The sequence below is a fragment of the Aptenodytes patagonicus genome, chromosome 6, assembly GCF_965638725.1.
Source record: "Aptenodytes patagonicus chromosome 6, bAptPat1.pri.cur, whole genome shotgun sequence".
Taxonomy (NCBI): Eukaryota; Metazoa; Chordata; class Aves; order Sphenisciformes; family Spheniscidae; genus Aptenodytes; species Aptenodytes patagonicus.
The window spans coordinates 62,540,060-62,565,865 of record NC_134954.1 but is presented as its reverse complement, the minus strand read 5'-3'; the positions used below and the strand labels follow the sequence as shown (position 1 = coordinate 62,565,865).

General features: G+C 45.0%; 1 protein-coding gene across 2 annotated transcripts in view; it reads left to right on the top strand.

Moving 5' to 3' along the window:
• The first annotated feature begins 835 nt into the window (after window positions 1-835).
• The window catches only part of TFCP2L1 (transcription factor CP2 like 1), a 38,405-nt gene continuing 13,434 nt past the window's right edge, over window positions 836-25,806 (top strand). The window contains exons 1-7 of one of the 2 annotated variants that reach the window (XM_076342941.1): window positions 836-996; window positions 5,353-5,504; window positions 19,845-19,921; window positions 21,556-21,661; window positions 21,932-22,038; window positions 22,651-22,803; window positions 24,004-24,114. In XM_076342941.1, coding sequence (XP_076199056.1) covers window positions 935-996; window positions 5,353-5,504; window positions 19,845-19,921; window positions 21,556-21,661; window positions 21,932-22,038; window positions 22,651-22,803; window positions 24,004-24,114 — 768 coding nt within the window. In that variant the 5' untranslated portion in view covers window positions 836-934. The remainder of the gene's footprint in view (window positions 997-5,352; window positions 5,505-19,844; window positions 19,922-21,555; window positions 21,662-21,931; window positions 22,039-22,650; window positions 22,804-24,003; window positions 24,115-25,806) is intronic. The other variant, XM_076342942.1, reaches the window with a different exon arrangement.

The following is a 25,806-nucleotide window of genomic DNA, read 5'->3' as shown; positions in this document are numbered from 1 at the left end:
CTCCTTACAGAGCAGGGAGTTGGGTTAGGAGAGACAGAGGGTTTTTGGACATGCTGTCATATGGCTAATGGGTTAGGGGCAAGGTTAGTCCCTGACCCTGTCCTCTTGTTCCGGCATGTCCTCTGGTAAATTACTTTGTCTTTCACTCTCCCACCTGGAATATACGCCCCTGACATAAAGTTCACATTAACATGAAGCACAGGCCAGCCTACGAGAGAGGCAGCACGGAGTTAAAACAATCAGCTGTCCTTAATGCAAAAAAACCAAGGGACTCGGGAGGAACCCGAGCAGCGATTTCACACTCGGCCCCACTGCTGTCAGCCGGGGCTGCCAGGACATCCCCGCGGCCCGACGTGAGGAGGCTCGCTTTCGGAAAACATGGGCGATCGGGGGGACAGGCGGCAAGGCCCAGCAGAGCCGGTCCGGAGCTGGGGGTCCCCCCACGCCCCCGGGCCCCGCTGAAGCCGCGTCGCCGCCCGGGCGCGGGGCGCCGGGGCCGCCCGTGGGGGGCGGGCTGCCCACGCTGCCCGCGGCAGGGTTTGCCGTGCACGTCCCCGCTCTCCCCACGGCCCCGTCGAACGCCGCTCCCGGGCCGAGGCCACCTCCCGCCGCCTCCGCCCTTGCCGCGGGGGGGGCCCGTCCCTCCGCCCCGGGGCTGCCCCGGCCCGTGCGAGCCCGGGGGGTCGGGGGTGGGGGCGGGCCGGGGCGGGACAGGGGAGGGCTCGCCCGGCTCCGGCGCCCCGGCCCGGCCAACCCGCGGCCGCCGGGGCTGAGCCATAAAAGTGCCGGGAGCCGCCGGGGCCGCGGCTCCAGCTGGCCGCAGCCGTGCCCGGCGCGCCTCGGGGTGGGCAGCCCGGCTGGCCCCCTCCTGCCGCCCGGCCTCCCCCAGCCCCAGGGACCGCGCCGGGCCCCCTCCCCGCCCGCCGCCCCCAAGATGCTGTTTTGGCACACGCAGCCGGAGCACTACAACCAGCACTCGACCGGCAGCTACCTGCGGTGAGTCCCCAGCCGCCCCGGCCAGCCTGAAGCCCCCGGGGGTGCCCGGCGCCCTCGGCGCGGGTGTTGGGTGGGAGGGGTTGTCCTCCATCCCCAAAGCCGCCCGCCCGCTGGGCTGCCCGGCGGCGGTACCCGGCGGCGGTACCCGGCGGCCAGCGGGGCCGCGGCATCGCCCGGTCGCGCCGGGGCCCCGGCCGCGGGGAGCCCGGTGTGCCCAGAAAATAACTCTTCCTGAGAAGTTACGGGCTCTTCTGTTTTTCTTTTCCCCTTCTTTTTAGCGCCCAGTTAGACGACCATCACGCAGTTTTGCTTTATGGCTTTTGCCGGCTTCCCTCTTCTCGGGGGCTTAGGTAGCGCAGTTCAAAGGGAGAAGGTGCGACAGTTGCGGAGCACTGTCAAAAGGCTCTGGAAAACGTCTGCTGGCAAGCTGAGAGGGCATCCAGTTTTCTCGGGACGGGATTTCTTTCTCTTCTTTTTGGGACGATGGGTAAAAAGCTCAGAATTTCACTTTCTGAGCTTGTCTAAACCAGCTTTTTCCTGCCTCCGCACAGTCGCGTTTAATTAAATGTGCCTAATTTAAGCACAAGGGCCGCTAAACAATAGTCTGTAACATGTGTAGCACAAACCCGTATTTCCTCCCTCCAAAAGACAACGAAACAGACGACTTTGGGAGTTTCCCTTCTGCTGGGTGCTTCTGATTTTTTTTTTTTTCTGAATATGTAAAGCTGAGCTCTCAGCTGGTGTCAATTGCTGCTGCTCTGCTGAAATGCGATTTTGTTGAATTGCAACAGTGGAGAACCTGGCTGTGGCCCAAGAGCCTTGCCTTCAAAATGTACCCCCAAATAACTACTGTTGAGAGAACATCAAGTTTGTCCGGCGAAGCACTTCAAACACAGATAATACTTCCCTTTCAAGGAGACACGCAATCTTAACTATTCCTGCTCCCTATCGGTGTATTTGCAAAGGAATTTTTTTGACTGAACAATAATTTCCCATTACCAAATGATACAATACTGTGAGATTCTTGCTTTCTGGCAGCTTCCCTGTTTCTTCGTACAAGGTGCTTCACTTCCTTCCTCTATCCCAGTAAGTCTATTTTAACAACATGTATGTGGCAAAAGTCTTGTTCTCTCTTGCTTTGTGCTTGCAAACCTGATTAGTTGAGGATGGTGAGATTGGTAGTAGCAGGTGAGCCTCAGCATTGGTACTTGTGCATATGGTCTGTGTTAGAGAGCATTTACAGTGCTCAGGTTGCTTCATTAACACCATGGATTTGTAGCACCAGAGTGCTACAAGATCATCACGTCTGGATCAGGCTCGAGCCCACAATCAAATTCGTTGGAGTTGGACAAAAACCACATTGGATTATTTCTCCTGACTTGAATGCTAGCTGGGGGAATAAAGGATACCTGATCTGGCAGGAAGGCTGCTAGTATGAAGGTAACCTGTCAATGTTTTAGGGACAAACTTCAGCTTTAATGAGTATCTGCCACTGTGACCGTGGTGGTTTTGATCTGGGACTAAAAGCCCTAAAACCAGTTTTATGGCAGCAATGGCCTCAGGTGTTTCAGGGGAGGTCAGTTGAATAAAATCCTTGTTTTTTGTAGGGACCTCTAATTCTGGCCAATTCACTCTCCATGGGAATGTGTCAAGACACGGATTTCTAGAGGGGCATTCTGCTGAGCTGTGCCTTTATGAAGGTTCTCCATACCCACTTGTAGCGACTTTGTGGAGGAAGCTGAAATAGTACAATCCTTGAAGTAGCTGTAGGAAAAGTTTGTATCAATTGTACTTTGCAGAGATCAAAGGCTTTGTGCATATCTGGGACATCTGTGGAAATTCTGCCATACCTCAGTGGTATTTGTAGTTATAGCAAGACAATACTACAGAAAAATCCTCTTAAATCTTCATTCATTTTTATGGAAACCCTGTATGCATTGCATTCTCTGTTCTGCCAGATAGCTGAACTGTCTCAAATAACTTTCTCCCTTCCCAGGTAAATGGACTAACCCTTGGTTAAGACCAGAACTGTAAAGCTTTAGCATAAAGGTGAAACTTGGGAAGGTTTTACGGGTTTCCACCTTTTTTTTTAAGGATAGGAACTGTTGTAAAAGTCTGCTTTTTCCAAAACTTGATTTGCAACTCCTGAGTGAAGAGAGCTGAACAAATATTGTGATGTCTTTAGCTTAGAAATTCTTTTAAGCCCTGATCTGTTGTTCACAACCTTCTAAGTTCCAAACACTTTTAATAAGGTGAAATATTTTAGAAGAGCTTCATCCAAAGCCACAGATACCACTGGCCATTAGTTCAAATGCTATAGAAATAAAAATGTGATTAACTTGTGTGGCTTCATCAGTGCTTTAATATGGTGAAGCTTTCCAGAAACCAAATCATGGATTCTTCCATGCTTGCAGTCTTCAGCGATCAGACAGCTGTTCCAGCAAGTGTAGGGGTGTTAAGAGCCTGATGTGAAATATGATATTTGAATTTCGACTTCCCCTTGCCTAAATTTCTCAACTGTTTCGGCTGAATAGGTGTACAAATTCCTCACCCTTAACTGTTAAACCTGGGCTAGATTTTGTGCGCTGTTTTTTTGCAGAACTGCAGAAGCTTTCAGGCTTCAGAGTTTTTGATCTGTTCTCATCTGTAAAGCAACATGCATTCCAATAGCGTTGTGCAGACGAGCGCATTAAGAGCAAATGTTGGCATCCGGGGTGAGTGAGATGACTCTGTGGAGCAGTATCAGATCCTGCGTGTGTGTGGAGCAATGCTATCTATTTCAGAAATCTACTGCAGGCATTTCTGTCACTTCATTACTGTAATAAATCATCATCACTAAGGAGAAAAAAAAAGCCTCTCTATGGCTGCAGTTAGGCAAGAGCTGTGATTACGTCAGTAATGCCAGTAAGCAAATGGGGCTGGATGCCTTCGAGTTGGTGATAATATGGAGCGGGTGGGGTTGGAAGGGAGAATGGAAAGAGACATGGGTGTTTCTTTTCTCCCGTCTATATCTGAAATGGCACAGTTTGCTCTCTGGCTTTATTTTGCCATAAATGGGAGTACCTGTGTTTGAAGCAGGTACTTCAGCAGTTTGCTATAAACTGCTGCACCATTTCACTGATGACCTGGGTAGCCTTCAAGGTTGTGGGTGCTATGAATGAACGCAGGGTAGATCATTAACTGAACAGGCATGGGAAAAATTCTTAATGCTCTTTCCATAGGGAGCATGCCTGTACACGCTGGCGTGTTCCTGAACGGTTTTTCTTAAAGCTTTTTCTGCATGCGAGTACTGAAAGGAGCAGAACTGCAGCCTCTGTAATGGGGATTTCAAGTCTTCACACATCTGGAGGAAATGGAGGAGGAAAAAAAAACCCAAAACTTTTTATTCTGAACTGTCTCTGTGTTCAACATAATACTCGTGATTTGGAAGGATGTTAGTGTCTTAAGTAGGTGGACACAATGATCAGAAATGTTAGTGACATGGGAAAGGCTAATGTGGTTCTTCAGTATCAGACACGCGAAGATAAGGATGCTTATTCCTGACATCTCATTTTGTACTAATCATTCTGTTGTGCTCTCAGCCTTGTTAATACCTGTTCTGCTTGGGGATTAGTGTGGGTTGGGATCAGTTTGACTGTAAATCAGCAGGCAGGCCAGCATGAACATCTTGTAAAGGAGCCAGAACTGGGACTGTGCACAGGTCCTAGTGAAGCTGCTCCTGAGCACCTGTGTGTGCATTATGAAGGTAGCCCCATGCTCTCTTAAGAGCTATGCGATTCCTTGGGACCAGGTTTATTAGAGTGCAAGGAGATGTTATGAGTCAGTCAATCCAGCAGTTCATGCCATCATTTACCTGAATATCTCCTTTTTACACCAGAGCTGTGTCTGCTCCTCACCCTTGGCTGCTACTTGTAGACGTTTTACTAATCTGATATTCAGCTGTCAAAATAAAGTGCCCTTTCTTGCCTTTTTTTTTTTTTTCCCCCGGAAAGGCTTTCGTCTGAGAACCCAAGAACTCTTAAACTAATTTATTTCTGCAAGGATGAAGAATCTATTTTTGGTAATTTTTTTCCTCATCAGAAAGACTGCTTAACTGAAAAGTAAATCTGACTTATGTTTTAAAAACATTCTATTTTGCTAATGCTGTGTTCTTTTGTGTCTAGTGCTGACATCCTAGAGGCAGAAGTTGCCCTGTTACATTATACAGGCCAAATTCTTTCTTTTTTAGGTGTCATAACTCGGTATTTCTCCAGATACCATCTCCGTTATCTCGGAGCATGAGAATCAAATGCAGATTGAGGTGAGAGTATTCCATGAAGTCTTTGTAACTAAACGTGAGTGAATTGTATGTTGCAGAGATGTCCTTGCACTGCCGATCTTCAAGCAGGAAGAACCGCAGCTGTCTCCTGAGAATGATGCCAAACTGCCTCCCTTTCAGTACGTCCTCTGCACAGCCACGTCACCTGCTGTGAAACTGCATGAAGAAACCCTGACCTACCTCAACCAAGGTAGGGTTTGTACTACACTGAAGGAGGGCATATTTCTTGGGAACAATTCATGAGAGAGAGATTGAATCCCATACTTGTGCCTTTCTGGGAGGGCAGTAGGATGGGAAAAAAGGGAAAGAGATGGGGAGGGGGATGGAGGAAAAGAGGAATATTTAATTTTTCACATTTATATATCAGATTGTCAACTGATATAAAATAATGAAGTACCATTGATTTAACTGTTGACTTAAAGCAGCATTATAGCATGCAGAGTTTCCTGTGGCCAGGTACTGGCTTGATCTCAGACAATTTAAACTGCAGCCTCCTACCTTCATCTTAAAAGACCAGATTAATTAAGCAGATTGGTAAACTTTGGGTTGGGGAGGGCTCTTAACATTGCAAGTCTCCAAGTGCTGCTGGAGGGCATTGCCAGAGGATGAGCTAGCAAGTATCCAAGGGCTCCTAGGTGGTCTGGGCAGTGTGATGTTGCTCCCACTGTCTGGGTGATGTGGCTCTGCTCAGTCCCTAATTTGACAAGTTGGTGGGGTTCAGGGCAGCAAGATCCTCTATAACTGACCTCATAGGCTAATTTTTACTCCTGGCTAAACAAGCTCTGTGTGTTTCCCTAGGCTTTTTTTTCCCTTTGGCAGAATTTGTGCAGACACATCTGTCCTGCATGTGGGTCCTGGAGGGATCAGACTTCTCTAGGCACAGATTATGCTAAAACTTACTACACTTATTTTCTGCTGGGTTGTAAACAAGGGCATTGGTCTAGCAACAAGGTGAAGGCTGTCTGCCCTATGTTACTGAGATCCTGTCCTGCTTCAGGACACTGCCTCAGCTCTTCAAGCTTTGTGCACTGAGCGTGAAGCTCACTCAGGTGCTGCTCTGGCTATGTTTCTCTCAATGTTTGTACAAAGCAGAGCTCTGACCTCCTTTGGGCTCTGACCTCAGGTGTGTCTGGCTGCTGGATCTGTGTTGCTAGCTGGTAGACCCATGGAGCCCCCCTAGGAAGATCAGCCAAGTGCTGCAGGCTCCATCCAAGGAGCCAGATGTTTCCTGTCGCATAAGCTGGCACTGTGCTGTCTCACAGATCAAAAGATTCTTGAGATTTGTGACTGTCTTCCCAGTTTATCCATCCAAATACAGTAGACCCCAGGAGCTGATACGGGGCATATCAAGGGTGAGATGGAGATGAATCTTCCTGTGAAACACTGAATTCTTTCCTGTTTCGGAGTAAAAGATTTTCTGTTGTGAAAAGCAGTTGATGGCCAAATATTTTAGCATACATGAGGCAGTGCCTGCTTTTTTACCTCAGTAGGGCAAAAGTTAGACAACTCTTTACACAATACCATGAGTTTTAAGAAACTGTGTGACTAAAGCAGTCCAGGTTTTCCTATGTAAAGTAAGACTGTTACTGCCTTTGCAGATAGACCATGTTGTGTTAGGCTTTCTCCTGCTTACTATCACAAGGAGTTGTCTCCTGCTCCATCTTGACACAGTACTGACCTGTTTCCTTGGCAGACCACCAGTGCTCGTATCTTCTGCATCTGTCTTTCATCCGTCAAGGGGGAAGGTGGGATGTGTCCTTGCAGAATACACCCTGGGGAGCATAGGGCTGGACTGGCCTGGAGGAACGAAGCAGGGATGAGGCTGGCAGGAGCTGTGCAGTGGGGCAGAGTTGGGAAGGGGCTGGGGGAAGAAGTGGGCACTCCTTAGTGCTGTTGGCTTGCCACACTGGATGAAAACACCACAACAGAGTTTTTGGGGTGATTAGTGGTAAAAGGTGGTGCATCTCCTGACAGTTGAATGGCTCACTGCTTTCTGTTCCTCTTGGCAGGAACTTTGCATCTGGCTACCACCTTCTCAGGAGCATCCTCACCTCGTTTATTTAAGCTCCCAAGCAATTCATCTTCCTTCTTACAGTGAGATGCTCTGAGTTTCTTGAAAAACCTCTTGAAATTCAAGGCGCTCTGTATGTAGATGGATTTTTTTTTTTTTCCCCCTTGAGATCTTGCAATGTACCTATTTTAAAAGCCATTCTGCTCCACTCCAGCAGGTTGCAGGAGTCCACACCATTGGCTGCACTCTTGCTCCCAGCATTGACCCTTTCCGATAGCAAGGGCAGGCCTTGACTGTAAATTTGTCTGACATGTAATCTACCTTGATACTAAGTCCTTTAGACCAAAATTACTTGCCTGTGCTAGTTACGAAAAAGGGACTGGAGTCTGCTCCCATGTGGATATGAGCTGCTGTGAGAAGCTTGTGTGGTCATTGAAGGTAACTACAGATATGGGGGAAGAGGATGCTGGACACACCTTTCAACCAGCTGTGGTCAGAGCTGGGGAATCTAATCTCTGTTGGTGGGATATTAGTGAGGACACTGCCTGGGGTTAAAAAGAGATGAGGATTTGTCTTGCAATTCCAGGACAGAGAATCAATTTGAATTGGCAGGTAACCTCCCATTGCACTTAGGGGTTTCTGTTTAGAGACTTCTACATAAAAGGGTATTTGGTCTCTTTCATGACATCTGTGTCAAAAGCATGTTCCTCATGCATTGACCTTCTGGAATAAAAAATAGAAGGTCTGTCTGTTTAAAAGCAAAAATTGAAGTGCTTGAGCCAAACACTCTTTTCCTTTCAGCAACACTTCTCTGTGGGAACCACTCTTTGATTCTTGAGCTATATAGTTTCCCAGCAGGTACCTGTTGTGTAGGTATCTTCTCATCCCTTTTCCAAAACCAGAGGAGGGTGCTGCAACTCTTTACTTTGACCTGCTCAACACAAGCCAGGGAATCCCACACTGATCTCAATTGTCCTGCCTGAGCTAGAGCTAAGTGCAGGTTACAGGTTCTGACAGAAAATTAATCCCATTAATAGACTTATGTTGTACGATCCTGAGGAGGTATGTGAAGGGGACCTCAAGGCAGCCCAGGTTTCTGGAGCCAATACTCACGGCATGGCAGAAGAGCTGACTGACTCCAGAGCGCTGTGACCCAGCTGCAGTGCCATAGCCATCTCACAAAGCAATTTAGACCATTCCGTACACCTTATCGCCTTACGCAGACTATAAGCAAAGGGACACCTCTTGCACCTTACCCTCTTTCTGTGCTTATCGTGGTCTGGCCAAACACTGTTACATAAAACTTCCCTTCTTCCTTGTATGCTTGAGTTTTGTGATGTTTTACTTAGCAAATGGGTAACTTCATTAATGGATGTCCCTCCACCCTGTCTGTGCTGGTGAGAGCTTCAGTCATAGCTGGCTCCTAGTAAGGCAGATGCAAAACCACAGTGGCTGTCCCCGCTTCAACAAAGCAATTCACATCCAATGTGGTTACTTACCCAAATCGTGAGGACTGGGTTTGGGGTTTTCTGCTTGCTGGGTGACTCTTGCCACTCGCTGTCCAAATGTTTGTTCCTGACTCGAGCTCTTCACCACTCAGTAACTGACCTTTTGTCACCGTGAAGCAGCTCTGCTCCCTGCCCTGAAACACTGACTCCACGCATGACTGGTTCAATGGCAGTTGGTGAGTGGACCAGCTCAGGAGATAGTCCATGCACAGAACTGGATAGCAGAAAGGTCAGGTCTGACAGAGCTATGGAGTGGGGAAAGCTGGAAGAACTGGGTAGCAAATTGAAGGCCAAGTTGCCTAGCAGAGATAGAGGAACCAGTTGAGAGATTCAGGTGAGATCTTGAATGGGTTTCATATGGGCTAGGAAGAAGGGCTGTCCAGTGGCTGTGTTTGTGTACAAACAGGAGAGGGGTGGGAGAGGGCTCCAGGCTTGTGGAGCATGACTGCTCATAAGCCTTGCTTCTTGCTGGATAGACCCAGAGAGATGGTTAGTGGCATTGAGGAGGAAGAGGTTTTCAGCCTGGGCTCTCCACAAAGGTGAAGGAGGAAGCTGAGAGGACTCCTGAGCTGGAGACCAGCATTTTCAGCAACGGCAGGGGAAGCATTTGTGAGGGAGCATAAGGGAGTGAGTTTAGCTGTTGTGTTAAGTTGACCTGGGGACATTCAGCAGTGGCAGGCTCCCAAGCTTGTCTGCTCCAGTTTGAAACCATGGGTGCTCGCTGACCGCAGCTCTAGAACCAGCCTGTAAATGAAGTAACTAGAGTCAAATCCTTAGCTTGTTTTCCAAAGACTGACTCATTCATTACACTTGTCCTTCCCGATATCTTCCCCCCCCTGCCTTCCCACATTCCTTGGGAAACTGGAGCCAGAGCCCCGTTAGCTGAAATTGAACATCATCGTAGTTTGCTAATCCTTAGGGCAGTTCCTATATTGAGATACCTTTACTGGACCTCAGGAGGATTACTCATCCGATGGGACAAAGTACAGACTTATTAGTGTGGTGTCTTAACACCACTCCACCTTCAGTCCACAAAACTGGTAAAGGTGCTGTGTCCTCACATTAGGAGCTGCTGCTGGCATCGCTCCTTTGGTCAGGGATCGCATCTGTCAACAGAGCTACACTGTCCAGAAGTCTGCAGTACAAACATCGCCTAACGCTTTTGGAACTAGCCCGCCTTTTAGCACTATTTCAGTGTCTCTTGTGGATAGGGATTTTCAGACAAACAATCAACCAGCAACCATATTACAAACCACTGCTTTAGCAAGAGGACTTGATGCAGTTGCATATTCCATGGTCTGCAGTCATATGGGGTGTGGTTTGACCATGGCTGGTTGAAACTAGTTTCAAACACAGACAGAAATGGGAGCAATGAAGGTGATTCTAGAAATTGCACCAGGAGGAATGTGGAGGAAACAAGCACTGTACAGTAGATCTGAATGCTAATAAATGTGAGGAAATAAAATCATTCCTTTAAAAAACAAAACAAAAAGCCAAAAAACACAAAAACCTGAAAGTCATTGCCCAGGGGAATCAGCTCGTAGTGCCAGAACCACATGTGGACTGCGAGCTATTCAAGTCATGATTTTGTTTCATGACCAGCATTGGATTGGCTCAGAGCCTCAGATCTAAATTACTCTAAATAGAGGGTGGTTAAGGTTGATGGCAGGAGGTCACTGAGAGCAGGCTGTGTGACAAATCCAGCCCTGTCCTCCAGTGGTACTTCAGCATAACTGGCCATCACCTGCCTGTAAAGTTTTCCTGGGCTCTGTTCAGCTCTCCAGAACTGCGGTATGTCACTTGTGGTTCTTGGCCATGTGAGGATTTTAGTGTACAGCTGGTTAGGGTTAGGAAGACTGGCCATCTCTGCTTTACAGTGTCTTCCAGGAGTCATCTTTATTGCCAGCCCTAGACAGTTCAGAAAACAAACAAGCCAAGAACCCAAACCATGAGAGAAAACCACTAACATCTGAGAAGACCTGTGATGATGATGGGAGCGTTGCTGTAGAGGTGTATAAGCAACAGAGGCCTCATGAAGCTAAAGATGGACTTAGTTTGAGTCTGGATCACACCTAAATGAAAGCCCCAAGTTTCAGCCCTCAGGTGCAAAGGCATGTATCCAGGTTCAAGACACGTGTGTGTAAACTGGTACACTTTAAACTGCTGTGTTTAAAATCTGCTGGGTGTTGTCCTGCCTCAGCTTACTGCAGACATGTCTTGGTTTCTCCTCCAAAGAAAGGTGCAGAAAGCACTGAGCAACGAGCAGCTGAAGAGGACATCTTGAAACTGATTGCTAATTGCTTGGGTAGGAGATGAAATAGCTTGCAACAGAAGGCAAAAGAGAACCTCTGACGCCCTTAAAAAGTCTAGAGTTAAAATTCAGTTGTCCAATCTTCTACAGTCAGAGAACCCAGTTTTAAACACAGATTTACAGTAAATGAAAAAAGCTGTTTTGTATTGACGTTAACTTATACGTAATTGAGTTTTTATGGGGTCACAACTATCTGAATGTTTGTAGTTTTCCTGGAACAATTCTTTATTTGCCTAAATGAAGTGTAGAGAGGGCTGAGTGACCAGTTCTGCCTGGGTGTGCTTCTGGTTTAATTATAGCTCTGTTTGTGGGGATATTTTTGCTTTGTCCCATGCTAAGAACTGCCTCTTATCCTAACAATCATTGCCATTACTGACCAGGCCCTGGGTATTTCAAGGAGCTCTGCTGCTGGTGGCCTCTCCTGTGTGAACATGCACTCCACCCTTGCCTGAGATCACAAGCACAACAATGACTTTGTGTTGTTGAGACTGTGAATATCAGGTGCTCCCTCATGCCTGCCCACCTATGCGTCCTTGATCCCTGATCATTGTGGGGTGCCGTACTGCTCCTTGACCCCTTTCCACTCTGTTCCTGGGTTTGGACGGCTTAAAAAAATGGCTAACAAAGCTGGTTTGTCTTTCCCGTTTCTGAGACTGGCTACTTGGTATTTTTGGTTCTTGTGGTGCACCTCTTCATCTTTGGAGAAGGAATTTGTCTCCTGCCTGGCTTTGAAGACAGCTCTGAGTAGGTTTTGGTGTCTCAGCTGAAGCCATTAATTGTGCTAGCAGCAATTTCCCCATATGTTTGGCAGCTCTGTCTTCACTTGGCAGCCCAGGATAAACAACCCTGTCTCCAAACCACACCATCCCTAAGCTCACTATGAATCTTGCTTCAGATGACAGGGCACCTCTGCATAAATAGAGCATCTGACTTCTGTTGTCCCTAGGAAGCTAGAATCTCAGTTGTCTTTTAACCAAGAGGCTGTTTTCTATTCTTTCTGTAATCCTTTCTTCTGTTGCTAACATCTGGATAAAATTCAAATGGGATTGTGAACTTGCTGGATTGTAGCCTGTGCACAACTCCTACTGGAAGCCCCTAGACTGCATTTTGTTCTCCCACTTCCATAAATCTTCAGTATCTGTGAAGGAAGGAAGTGCTCAGAAGTTCCTCTGAGTGTAGTGAGAAGTAAGAGAATATCTGTAAGATTTTTTCCTTATATTCCATGTCACTGTTTTACTTGTCTCCATTATCCATATCTACTTTGAGATTCTTGTAATTATGATAGTGAAATTTTTGCCTGTGTTTTTACAGCATTTGCTGTCTGTATCAATGTACCTATTAATCTGAGAAGATGTAGAAATTTTTCAATTAGCTTTCCCCAACTTGCAGTGTCCTAAAAGATCACGTTTTAGGTAGCAATAAGAAGCTTGGGAAGCCCTGTAGGTTTGACATGATTAGCTGTTTTTATAGGTGTAATGAATGATACCTTCTTTCTAAAGAGGCTGGGAAAAAGATGCCTTTTTTCCCTTTGCTTCCTACCAAGCATTTATTATGTGTTCCTGAAACTAGCCATCAAGTACTTAAGCAGTGAGATTCCTCTTGTCCTAGCTCGGTGCCACACTAGTGACCTGTGTTGAAGGTACAGTCTGCTTTGATGGGACAGTTGTCAATCACATCATCTTCCCTGCTCTGTGGTAGGCACTAACTGAGTAGCCAGGTGCGGGAGTGGGACTTGCTTTCTCCCAGTTTCTTACTGCGGAAACGTGGTGAAGGAAGTGACTTACCTGAGGGCATCTGAGGGAGCTGCTGGGTGGGGTCAGGAGTCGTACTCAGCTCCCCTGCATTGCTCTTCAGCACCCTCACCCGGGACCATTCTTCTTAGTTATCTGAAACTCAAGTAAATATTACACACAAAGCTACTCTTACAGAGCTATAAAACCTGTTGTCCAAATTGACTTAGAACAGGTTGAAACCAGAAAAAGCCTGTATTTTTTACTTACACAGGGGGTGCTGAGGTTTTCTGAGCTGGACAGATGTGACTAAGATAGTCCTAGGTGTTTCAAGTACATGCTAGAGAAGTGGAAATACAGGAAGAAATTATTTTCACAGGGCAGATATTTTTTCAGCTTTCCATCAGAAGTCCATAATTCCTTCACTGATTAATTTGTATTAAAAATCGAAGTTTATACCATGGCTTAGATTAGGTGGGATTCAACAAAGTGGATGAGGCCTATGCAAGAGAAGCCCAGGTGCTCACAGTGAACTTGGCAACTGGGAGTGTCTCTGTGTCTACTGGCTGGTTTTGTGCCCTTGATTCAAAGTTAGACTGCAGTCTTGGAGGAATTAAATGTACATCCCTCTCTTTTGAGTGGAAACCACTATAAATGAGGAGTGTTTCTGTTAGTGCCTGTTAGCTATGAAGTGTCACCACTGTGAAATAGACCATCTTCAAAAGCCTGGGAAGAGTAGGGCTCAGCCAAATGTTCACATAGTAAATGAGCACTGAAATTTTTCTCCAGCAGACTTGGCTCCGAGGCATGTGTTTGGCTTTCCCACAAGAAAGAGGTAGGGAAAGAGAAAGAAGGGGACAAAGAAACCCCCTCGAGTTGGGGGCAGATTGTAAAAGGAGGAAAAACATAGGAAGAGACACGATGACAGTGTAACTCTATGGTGTGGTAGTAGAATTAGTAGTTGAATTGGTCTGCTGTGTTCCTGTAGTCTTGCTACCCTGGTGGTAGTGGCAGGTAGGGCAGGTATCCTCAGTACTGCTCTCAGATGGGTACTGGAACACAGTGGAGCTAAGATAGCTTTGCTGCAGAGGGAGACAGTCAGGAGGCAGGTGAAGGGCAAGGCTGTGAATCCTAAAGCAAGGCATGTGTAAATTGTGATTCTTATTGCCACAGTATAAGCAAGTTCAGAAGGAGACTGTACAAAAGAGGAGTTTGTTTGCATTGGTCATGACTGGGCAGCTTGATATGGATATCATCTGGACGCTGAATACCAGAAGCTGGGAAGTTATGGCCAGGAAAGGGTGGGCTGTGTCCACCCTGCTCCATCCCTGGGTGCTTACAACTGTGTGTTGTGTTGAAGATGAGATGTGGGGCAAGATGGGCTACTGAGTCAGGATGACTCTTGTGTTCCTTCTGCATTTCCTGGCCCACAGTTGGTCCTCTTTTGCAGGATTTTCATGTTCCTATCATAGTGGGAGCTTTCAGGGTGGCCTATTGTGTAGCTGGTGCATTCATAATATCCACTGGATAAACATCTCCTACAGCATCTTGTCAAATGAGGCAGCAGTAAGCAACTGCAGAATATCCACTGCTATTTCTGGCCTGGGGAGGGAGAATTCTGACCTTGCTCCTTGTCCTGCAGAGTGTCTGCACATGGGACGCTTCAGCAAGTCTTATACTAAGTTTTATTTTTGCTTTTGTCTGGCTAAAATGGTGTGGGCAGTCAAGCATGCAAGTTCAGATGCCAGCTCTGTCACTCTTGCCTGTTTACCCTGTGGGTTCCTTAATCTTTCTTGTCAGAAAAATCTCTGTGTGCCTGATGCCCTGAATAGTTGCATTTGGCTGTTTCAAAGGTGATCCTCCTGCCTGCTGGATGTGCTTTGGTTTAGGAGGATAAATGCTTTCTTTTTTTCTCCTCCCCCTCCTTCTGTGTGCTGCATTCAACTGTCAGCATTCCTTTGCCTTTATCTGTATGCTATTTAGGATGTCCATATAAAGTTGCTAAATGGAATTTTTATTGGCCAGCTTGGCTTAATAATCAAACAGATTCCAGGCTGGTTCTGTCTAGTGCTGTGTGGATCCATTCTGAGAAAGAGGACTCGCAGTTGTTTGTTTTGTGTTTTTTTTTTTTCTTTCCACCAACTTTTGTTGGGGATATTGCTTAGTATAAGGTTAGGGTTTAATTAATTGTTGGAAAAGCATGCAGACTGCTTGGCTAGATTAAGTAAGGCCTGAGTCATATTGGTCTGGAACATAAGCATCCTAATTGGAAATTAGTATATCGTATCGGTGTATTGTGCAGAAAACCACAAAATGCGTGGTGCAAGTGGCCCTTGAAACGTAACACCAAAACAAAAAAAAAGCAAGCAGGATATTGTGGTTGTGTAGCAAATAATCTTTGAACAAAATGTAACTTTGAGCTTGAAATAATGATAATCTTCTATAATCAGAAGTTGCCTAGAATTCCTGATGGCTGACTAAATTCCAGCAACGGAAATCAGTTAAACGGTTATAGCTTGTACCTTTTGAGCGTGTGAAAGTGTTCCCATGTTCAACTAAATTATTTTTCATCCGTAGCGAATGGTTGACTTTCAGTTCTTTTGTCCCCAAACTAAGTGGTCATGCCTCCATTTAATGTGCGTTAATTACCAAAGACAATAAAAGTTTAAGTAAAGAGTCTATAAATCCTCTTTAAGATAGATGCAATTGCTTTATGAATCACCAGGCAGGAACTCTCTGGACCTGGGTGGTTACTACTTTGCTGGATACTACTCTTGTTTGTAAAGCAGAGTTGCTCAAACTCTAGCCTAGGAGGAGATTGCATAAATTTGCTGTTGCTCAGGGAATGTCTGCTCAAAATACAAATTACTGTGTATCATCACCCACCCAGGTTTTTATTGGTGCCCCTGAAGCTTTCAGTGAAGCTGGGAGACAAATTGCATCTCAGGCATTTAATGTGGTTTTCTAAATATTTATTACCGTTCTCTTCCCTGCCTGAAGTAGGGAAGAAGGGTTGTGGCAAGCTCGGTGCAAGGGGAGCACTGGGTCACGCAGGCAGGCAGGCAGGAGGCTGCTTTGGCCTCAGCTATGCCGGGGATTTGCTTGCAAAATGTGTTCTTCATTTCAAGTAGTGAGAGAGATGCTTTAGGTGCCCTTGTATATGTCCAATATTACAACATGACTAGAGAGCAGCCTGGTCACCAACTTTGAAGCTATCTTGAACCTGTGTTGCCTGTGGTGGTGCAGCTATGGCCAATGTTGAGAGCATGGAAGGAAAAGGGTTTCAGCAAATTGCTGGCCTTTAGCACTGGGTTTGAGACTAGTGTTCAGCAATGTTGAATATCATCCTGGTAAAGGGGGACTGCTGTGAAACTGCCACCGCTGCTCTCCATTGCCACAGATGTTTTCTTCAGGCTTTTCCTTCCATCTGAGCCCTGTGGATGTTAAAACCCCTGTCAGCTGGGGACCAGATACTGCCCTGGTCAAGGCCAGACCATTCAATCAAATCATTGCAGAGTCTCAGCATCGGTACCCTCTGCCCCTATCTCGAGCTTTACCACCAGGCGTTGACTTGGAAAGATGTAGTCTAACCTGTATTAATCTGTATTTCCATCTGAGACAGATGGAAAAACTCAGTATAGGGGAACTCTCTTTCTTTCAGCTGTATGTTTTGGGCTTAGCTACTTGCAGCTGTCTTGGGAACCGGGAATACAGTTTGTTTTAGTCACGCTTGCAGCCACATTTCTTTACGGATTTAGCTACCTGAGTAAGAATGATGTGTTACTGATTTAGTTTTAGCAGAAAATTGCAGTCTATGCCTGTTAGTGCTGATGAGTCAGTGATGATCTGTGTACCAGAGCCTTGAGTGACTTCTTTGCCCTCTTTGACGCCAGGGGGAGTTCAGCTTTCTTCGGGTTAGGTTGCTATTATTCGCTTAATTTTACAAAGGGATCCTGTTTTCCAGCATCCAAGTACTGATTCTTTAGTTTTGTTTTTTTCCCTGCAATTGCTATAATTGCAGGGCTGAGATTGTAATTCACCATTTCAGGAGTTTTGCTGATAGTGATGGTGGAAAACATAGGGTAAACAAGGTTTGGGAGGTATTTTTCAAGGAAAAAATATAATCCAAGCAGTTTGGTGCTATAAAAGTACAAGTATCTGAACCCTGTCCATGCTATACCAATGAATTATGGGTACCATTAGCCACAAAGCAATGTATTTGCTGGAATAAGTTGTAGGGAGAATGAATTTTTCAAAATCAATACCAAAACATTTATATATAAATATATATATTATATATTCCTAATTGTGAAGAATTAGGACCAAATTCTTACTGATAGAGCTCCACAGAGAGGGAAATAAACTGCGTGTTTATGAAGCTTGGCTGGGAGCAGTCTTGTTTTGGTAACAGTTCTGTGTAGTAACTGGAGTTAAACATTCAGAGGTCAAGGGGAAAGCAGTTAGCATAAAATACCATTCTGATTGAGGTTTTTCATGGCGTAAACTGAGTTCTAGGGCTTACATCAGATGACCCATATATCTTTCATCAAAGCATTTTATTTCCTCTTTGGCTTTCCATTTAATATTAACTCTGTCTCCACTACAGTTTCTTTTTTACCAGTGGGCAGAATCTGTTTCTAACTCCATCCAAGCTGAATTACTCCTGTCAGGAGATGTGCGGTGCCTGCTGTCTGTCGGGTTGCAGTATTGCTCCTATCCCGTGCAAGTGGTTGGAAGATGCATGCTGCAGAGTTTTTGAGTGCTTGATGCTAGTTCGAAGGCAACATGGCTGATGTTTTTATGCCCATTATTTTAATTTGTCTCATTGGAACTACGAAAAGCAGATCAAGCTGAGCAAAGAGCAGGAGTGTATCAGTGCACAAAGGTGTCCCAAAAACCTGCTCATTCCTGAGATACTTGCTGAATGGCTGGCAGTGCTTCTGGTTCTACCATTGCCTTCCTCTACAGCACAGCTCATGCCACTTAATTTCTCTGTCCCTGTTACCCCATCTGAGTACAGTCATAGATGTATTTTACTGTCTCTTGGACACTCACGGTCTCAAATACTGAATTAATTTTCTCTAATGATTAATTAGCCTCATATTTGCATGGGAATGAACTGTAAGTGCAAGAGATGCTTGGCTGTGTAAATTTGTTTGAGGCAATGAACTGTATCACTCTATAGCTGATGAAATGTATCCCTGAACTGAGCCATCAAGCAGCCAAGTACCTCATACAACATAGGTACACATGTACATCATGTACACAGATACATAGTACAACATAGAAAACCAATTTCGCAAACCTGATCCTGATCTTTTTTATGCTAATGCAACAGTATTGATGATGTGGGGAGATATATAACCTGTAAAAATTGCCAAGTAAACAATATTAATGTTTATCAGTGGGAACATTAGAAAGTCTCTTGAGTTAAAGTGTGGAAGACCTCAATTTCAGGACTGTGATTTACAAAATCCACTTTTGTTCTCCAGCAATCTTCAAAGGAAGGTCACTGTTGTTGTTTTGGTTGATGTATGCGCAAAGAGATGGGTTAAGATCTATGCATGTTCTCAGTGCTTAGTTTGGAACTTCATATGGTTTATTCTCCCCTCTCCCCATGCCCTAAGCCGGGTCGTTTCCTGTTTGCAGAACTCCTATTGACATCAGTAGGAGTGTTGTGCAAACATTTGGGGCTTCAATATGGCCTCTCTTGTCCTTCCCCCGCCCCCCACCCCCCCCCAGTGCCAGCCAGCTGAATAAGCACAATTATCCCTGTGCTCTAGTGATATGGTCTGTACTCACGCGGGCATCCGGAAGAGCTGGGATTCCCAAAATGGAATCTGCCTGAAATGTGGTGCCCTCCTGACACATCTGCTGTCATAAGTCATCTTTTTCTAGATCCAGATCCAGAAATGTAGCATTTCTTGTCTCTGCTGGTAGCAACTGCTTAGAGGGAGATATATCTGCTTTGCAGTTTTCTGCAGGGTCAGTTCTGGTTGGGCCAGAAGACCCAAACTGATCTCCTTCTTGGTCCCTGCCTTGTCGTACCTGTGCATTTTTCAGTAAAAGGGAGGATAGCAAGATGAACAAGAAAAACTAGCTATAAGGTATACATATGCTCCATTAATCCTAATGATCCTGTCCTGCCTCTGTACTAGCTGTAGGTTTATTGTACAGAGTTGGTCCTATACAATGAGCTTTTGTGCTATCCTTGGCCATTTGTTCTTAAGGTATTGGGACATCAGTCTCCTTTGTCTACTGTCAGCCTTGGAGGGAGATGTTATTTCATAAACCAGTTAGCTAAATCCTACTGATCTGGCTAAATTCCTTACACTGAGGGTGGTGGTGGGGTGCTGGAGTATGAATTTCCTTCCCGGAATTGGTCTTTGCACATCCTGTAATACCCATTGCTGCTTCCACACACGTGTCTGAAGGAGTATTTATGCCCTGTGCAGACACGTTCAAGGCTTTATGGAACAAATCTTGTATTTCTGGTTCACTGAAACACCTTACAGACCTGACTGCTCTCTGAAGAAGGCGAGATTTCGCCCAAGTTGCTATCCTCTGCAGAATAGTGCCTAGACTTGTGCCAGCAGCTCTTCACACAGCCGTTGCTTCAGCAGAAGGGACAGACGAAGGCAGTGCTGTTACAGCCTGTGACATGGGAGGACAGCTGCCTCGAATACCTTGGTGACTTTCAGAAGGGCGACCAGAAAACTGTAGCAGCCCTGGGAGACAGAATATGATCGATGCCCTAACCGAGAGATTTTAGCTTGCAAAAGACAAACCTTCCCCTCAAATTTCTGCTGTGCTTTAGTGCCTACTCGATTACTGGGGGCAAATGCATTATGTTACCAAAAACGAGCTTTCCCTGATCAAACGTATGCTTTATTAGCCACGTAAATGCCAGCATGACTCTCTCATTGCTACAACATATTAAACACCTTGGAAATGTTTCCTTAAACTCTAGGTCAGTCTTATGAAATCCGTCTACTTGAGAATAGGAAATTGGGAGAGTTTCAAGATTTAAACACAAAATATGTAAAGGTAAGGAGAAATATAGATTTCTTTTCTTCCTGCTACTACATACAGCCTCTAATGAAGGGCCTGACCTTGCTTACACTGAGACAATGGAAAATACTTTGCCATTGTTTTTAATGGGAGCAGGGCTGATGGAGTTGTTGAGTGCTAGTTTCACGGGACTATGCAGCTTGGCTTTACAGGGCTTCAGGGGAACCTTTATTCCGTTTGTGATCATGACCCCAGAGTTTCACTGTGAATATTGGGTTCAGGGGAATCCCAAAGTTCAGAGGTGAACGTGGTCAAAACCGCTGAGAGGCAGACTTGTCTCCCTTCTTAACCCGAGCAGCGCGCCTGGGTTGTTATATGTCAAATAGAGGACCCCGGTGTTTACATCGTTCTGCCATGCAGATTCTGCATAGCTCCAGTTTGCTTTGGTAATGGGCATAATTATGAACATACAGAACTTGGTGGTTTGGTTCTGGGGATTTTTTTGTTGTTTCCCACCTCCCAAAACAGTTCAAATTCAAGAACTTGGGTCCGGATCTTGGTTCTGGGTCCAACCTTCAAGCCTTCCTTTCCCAAATTCTTGGCTGTTCTGCCTCAGGATTTCTTTGGAGAAGTGGGGACTAGTTGCAAAATTTGGATTCCAATCTGGATTTCAAATGTTGTCCAAGTTTAGGCAGTTCCCCATTTGGTTTTTGGCCCATTTCAGGAAGCATGTGGATTGGGATTCCAATTTTGCAGGCATTCCCACTGTGGCTTGCTTGCTTGCTTCTTAGCATTAGGGTTTGATTTGAGCGTTTCTCAGGTTCATTGGCAAAAAATGCTCACTCCAATTTGATACAGAAGTCCCCAGCAGGAGCATGGACTTGAGAAACTGGGAAGTAAGGAGTGATTGACTCATGCTAGTGTAGCACTTTTAATATACAAAAGGATGTATTAGTTAGGCGTACTTTGGACTTGTCTGCCCTGGGGATTGCTCTTATTCCAGCCTTTTTTCTCCAGTTATTGACATGGCTGCACCATTGCAGGCTAGAGATGAAAATTCTCCTGTTACGGAAGCTTTCCTATTCTACACTCGTTTAACTGCATAGTGGGGCAGTTTACCAGTGTACAGGGGCAAATCCACTGCCAGTGACTGGGTGTTAATGGCTGGAATGAAGTTTAATTCCCACTGACAAGGTGTCTGGGCATGTCAGCTCCACTGGTGCAGGGACAGGTGAGCTGGCTTTCACATTTGCTAGTCAGAGTGGGACATACTGGGGTTGGGGCATGGTACAGACACACTAATTATTACCCCCATGTGAGCCATTTTGGGTGTGGAGGCAGTATAGTGATGTTTAGATGGTATGACACCTAAGATTAGGTGGACATTGCTATAGTGCTTCCAGACCAAATCCCAGAAAGCTGTACAGAGCTGCATTACGCAGTGTAGACATGCGCTGTGAAGGGGAAAGTGTGTTGCTGTCTCACTCAGGGGTCCCTTAGGAATTTTATAAACATGGTGATGGGTCTCTTAGATGGACCCTCTGCTCCCCTCATGAATGGGGGTGAGAAACATAACAGATCAGCTTTTGCTTCTATGCTGGAAAACCAGAGTCATCTCAAGAGAAGGGCCTTTGGATCACATTGTTCATCTTGCCATCTTTTCTTAACAGAGCATAATTCGTGTAGTTTTCCATGATCGACGCCTGCAGTACACAGAGCATCAGCAGCTCGAGGGCTGGAGGTGGAGTCGGCCTGGGGACCGCATCCTTGATATAGGTGAGACTCTTTCATTATGGTTCTTGTGCAGCGTTTGGAAGCGAGGTGCTGAATGATGTATGGTGTATTTCATGTGTGTTTAGGTTTTTCTATATCCTACTCTCTTAGGAATCCTGTATGTCTTTGGGTGGGAAGGAGATCTAGCACTATAGGTCCCAAATAGATTTATCATTGGTGGCTTGGCTTTTCACATGCATCTTGTAATTGTATGGAAATGCTTTCTCTTCTTCAATTTAATATTTTTAAAATTTTAGGGGTTTTCTTCTACAGATATTCCACTGTCAGTTGGTATCTTGGATCCCAGGGCCAGCCCCACCCAGTTGAACACTGTTGAATTTCTGTGGGATCCATCAAAGAGAGCCTCGGCATTCATTCAGGTAAGAGAGAAGTGATATTCCTGTGGTAAATACAATGGTGAGATATCTTACGAAAGACATGGAGAGTTAAGGTAGCCAGGATGTGAAGAAGAGAGAAAGATGCAAATGATAATATACAAACTTAAGCGACAATCATGTATAATTAATTTGTAGGATAGTTGCTAAACCAACTTGCTAGCTACTTGCTAGCTTTGGAGTACTATCCGCTACAGCTAGGATTTTATTTTTTTTAAAAAAATGGATGTTGCTTTCTCAGCATGGGTTTTGTCTGGAGGAAACTGTTCACAACCTGTTAGTTTTGCTTGCTTTCCTCTTTCATGAGTGTTTCTCATCCCAAACGCCAACTATCTGTTTTTAATCTGTATGTGGGATTTACTTAAATCAAAGGATGCTTTTCCTGATGCCCTGTTTCTCTCTGGGCTCCTTGTTCTTCTAATTGTTTTGTCCTGAGGAACAGAAATGAAAACATTTTGAACTCTTCTGCCTCTCTTAGTTTCTCAGGAGGAGCCAAAGTCTCACGTTCAGGCACCCTGCAAGTTCAGGGAGTCTGAAATTCAGATTTGCACAGCTTCCAACTGTCTCCAGAGATGAGCACAGCTTTTGTTTTGCCAGGTACATTGCATCAGCACAGAATTTACTCCACGGAAACATGGAGGAGAGAAAGGGGTGCCCTTCCGGGTGCAAATCGACACCTTTAAGCAGAATGAAAATGGTGAATACACAGAACACTTGCATTCTGCAAGCTGCCAGATCAAAGTGTTCAAGGTATGAGGTAGTTTTAGCTTTGTGATCAGCTGGATTAGACAAAGATACAGGAACATGCAAAGTTTTTAAATTGTGTAGGCGTGATGCAAATAGTGGGGTAGAAGAACAGACTTTTAACTGGGTATGCTAAAGATCTTAAACAGGACTCTTGCACACAAAGTGACATAAGCCCTGAGCTGCTACGCAGCAATTCTAGTTAAATTCAAATGACCCAAGTGCCGCACCAAGACTTATGCCAGTCCATTGTGCCTTGAACACTATATAAATACTGACATCTGTGCTGTGTGGATGTAATAATAATACTGATAAACCCCCCAACAACTCAAACCTCGACTGGTTGGAATGAAAACCCATTGGAGAGGCATCAGTGCACAGAATAAATTTCTGTGGAATATAGGCAAGTAGTCTCTAGAAGGCATTGCCCTTCATTAGTTTGTGTCCTGAAGATGATGTGTATTGCAAACTATACAAAATATGGTCCAGTTTTCAGGAATATTGAGGCTTAGGTCTCAATACACTTAAACCTATTGAGGTTTAAGTATTTTTGAATCAACATATTACACTGATGATATTCAGGGTATCCATTAGGTGCTCCTAGGCAATCAAGACAATATGGGCATCTCCAGTTTCTTTGATTCAATCCTCCACGAACAGTGAGAGTATAACTTGGAGATCTTAGATACCCTTTGCTGGTTGCAGCAGAGTTCCTCTCCATGCTACCTGGAGGACAGAAAGATGATTCTGTTCATCTCTGAAGCTCCTAATTTGGGCATGGCAGACCTGTAGTCACTTGACAACAAGCTTTTCATAGGCCTGTTTTCTCAAAGGATCTGCTGCTCCGGTCTTGCTCCTATGAGCAGTGTCTTTCCTGTTCCTGGAGAGATCGTACAAATACCAGTCGAAGTGCATAACTCATCGGGCTCATGGTCTGAAACAGTTGGTATCAAATCTCAGGACTGTGGTCAGCCTATTTTGGAATTGCAATACGCATTAATGAGGTATGTTATAGACACAGTAGAGATGCTTGACTAATCTTTTTGTCTAGAAAATGCAGCTCTGATCTTGTTCCTTATGTAGAGTCCCCATAAATCTTAATGAGACTTTTGTGAACAGATTAAAAAAAAAAAAAAAAATCTGTTGGCCTCTGTCTCCAAACTTGTAGTACTTGGCATAAGGGAAAGCTTGTGCTTGTGCTTATAGCCTAAAGGAGCAGACAGAAAACAGAAGACTGACAGGGAAAAAATGGAGAAGAAGACCACCCAAGAGAAGGAGAAGTATCAGCCTTCCTATGAGACAACTATTCTCACAGAGGTAAAGCATTTCAGACATGTGTCGTACTACTTCAGCATGTTGGGAGGTAGATTTGAGAGAAAATGCAGCCTAGCTGAGCCTTGGAGATTGTCTTGTGGAGACACGTATGCCCAGATCTAACTGAAATTGAGACCTGCGTGAAATTATAAAATGTCTCTCACTGTTGAAGTTTATAAAAGATGCCAAAGTTTCTTATGTTTCAGGGTATAAACCAACCCTTAACAGCCTAGCTTTAAAAGAAGCATTTTCTCTATCTTCTGCCATGCTCCCGGGCACTTGTCATGGCACTTAGATGCCACTTGTATGAGGTATTTCCTTCAGAACTGTCTGGCAAAAGCTCATGTTGGAGATGGGGCACTTGAACAGATGAATGGGCTGTCTGATTAAATTATTAATCTGTTTTTCTGTGAATGTGCCTATGAGGCTACTATTACATACTAGATCTCAGAAGATTCTGCCTTGTACTCTAGGAATATCTTGAATGTCTTATATTCTGATGCATCCGGTGTAGAGATGTATGTGTTTCTACCCCTCCCTGCCATTACTAAGCTGTATATATAAGCTTACCCCAGGCTGCAGAATTACTAAGCAAGAGGACTCGAGACAGTGGTTTAAAAGTGCTGTTCCGTCTCCCTATGGGAATATTTTGTTGTTTGATTTAGTTCTTGTTTTTTTGAAGTGGCTTGCTGGACTTCTAAAAATGAGGGGGTTTTCTTAATTTAAATAAACTTCCTGTTTGAGATCCAGTCCCTCCCACTCCATTTTCCTCAGGTTGCCAGGAGTGACCAACATGTTTTCTAATTCAATGTGGTGGTTGTTAACAAGGCTCTTGTGTACACAGACCTAATTCTACTGAGTTGGCAGATCCCAAACTCTTCCTATGAGCTCTGATGCACTTTGACATATTGCATGGGGAAATGTGGGTTGCCAAAGAGTTAAATATTTGCCTAGTGCTGGTGGAGATGATAAAATATTTGCTAGTATTTGTGGAGATGATAAAACTCCAAAGCTATGCCTGTCTTCTTTTTATCATTGCAAACAAGGATACTACAGAGCATTTTCTTGAGCTCTTGATGGAGGGGGGTTCTACAGGGCTAGATTTCTCCTGCTGATTAAGTGGCTTAAATTCAGAACAGAGTCACCAATTCTAGCTGTGTTACTCTGGTTTTACACTACTGTAATGGAATATGGAGTTTGACCTCTATTTGTGAAGACTTTTAGTAGCTTTGTGTCTGTCTATCTTAAATTTTCTCCCTGTAATACCCATTTATAACTCTAGCTCTTTGACTAATAGCCAGAGGTTTTAACAGGCTGGTTCAAATTCTGCTCTTTCACTGGTATAAACCTGAAGCAATGCCACTGGAGCATATTTGTCACTCTTGCCTGGATTTAATTAGGGATTTATAATTGAGACCAGGGGTATTTCTGTATCATTGCTGCCTTCAGTCTGAGTTGACTTACTGGCGTTGCTCTGACTTACAGCTGTGCACACTTTGGCCCAGTGTTATTTGGGGACAGGCTTTGTGAAATGGGAGAAATGTGGAATGCACAACTGGAATCAATCTGGCCCCCTGACAGCCCGCTTGGAGAGCGGCGTAGAAAATCCATGGCCCGTCTCCTCCTCCCAGCAGGAGTGATGAGCTGAAGTTAGTGGCGTGGCAACAGCATGAACGTGGTATGAGAGGAGAATCG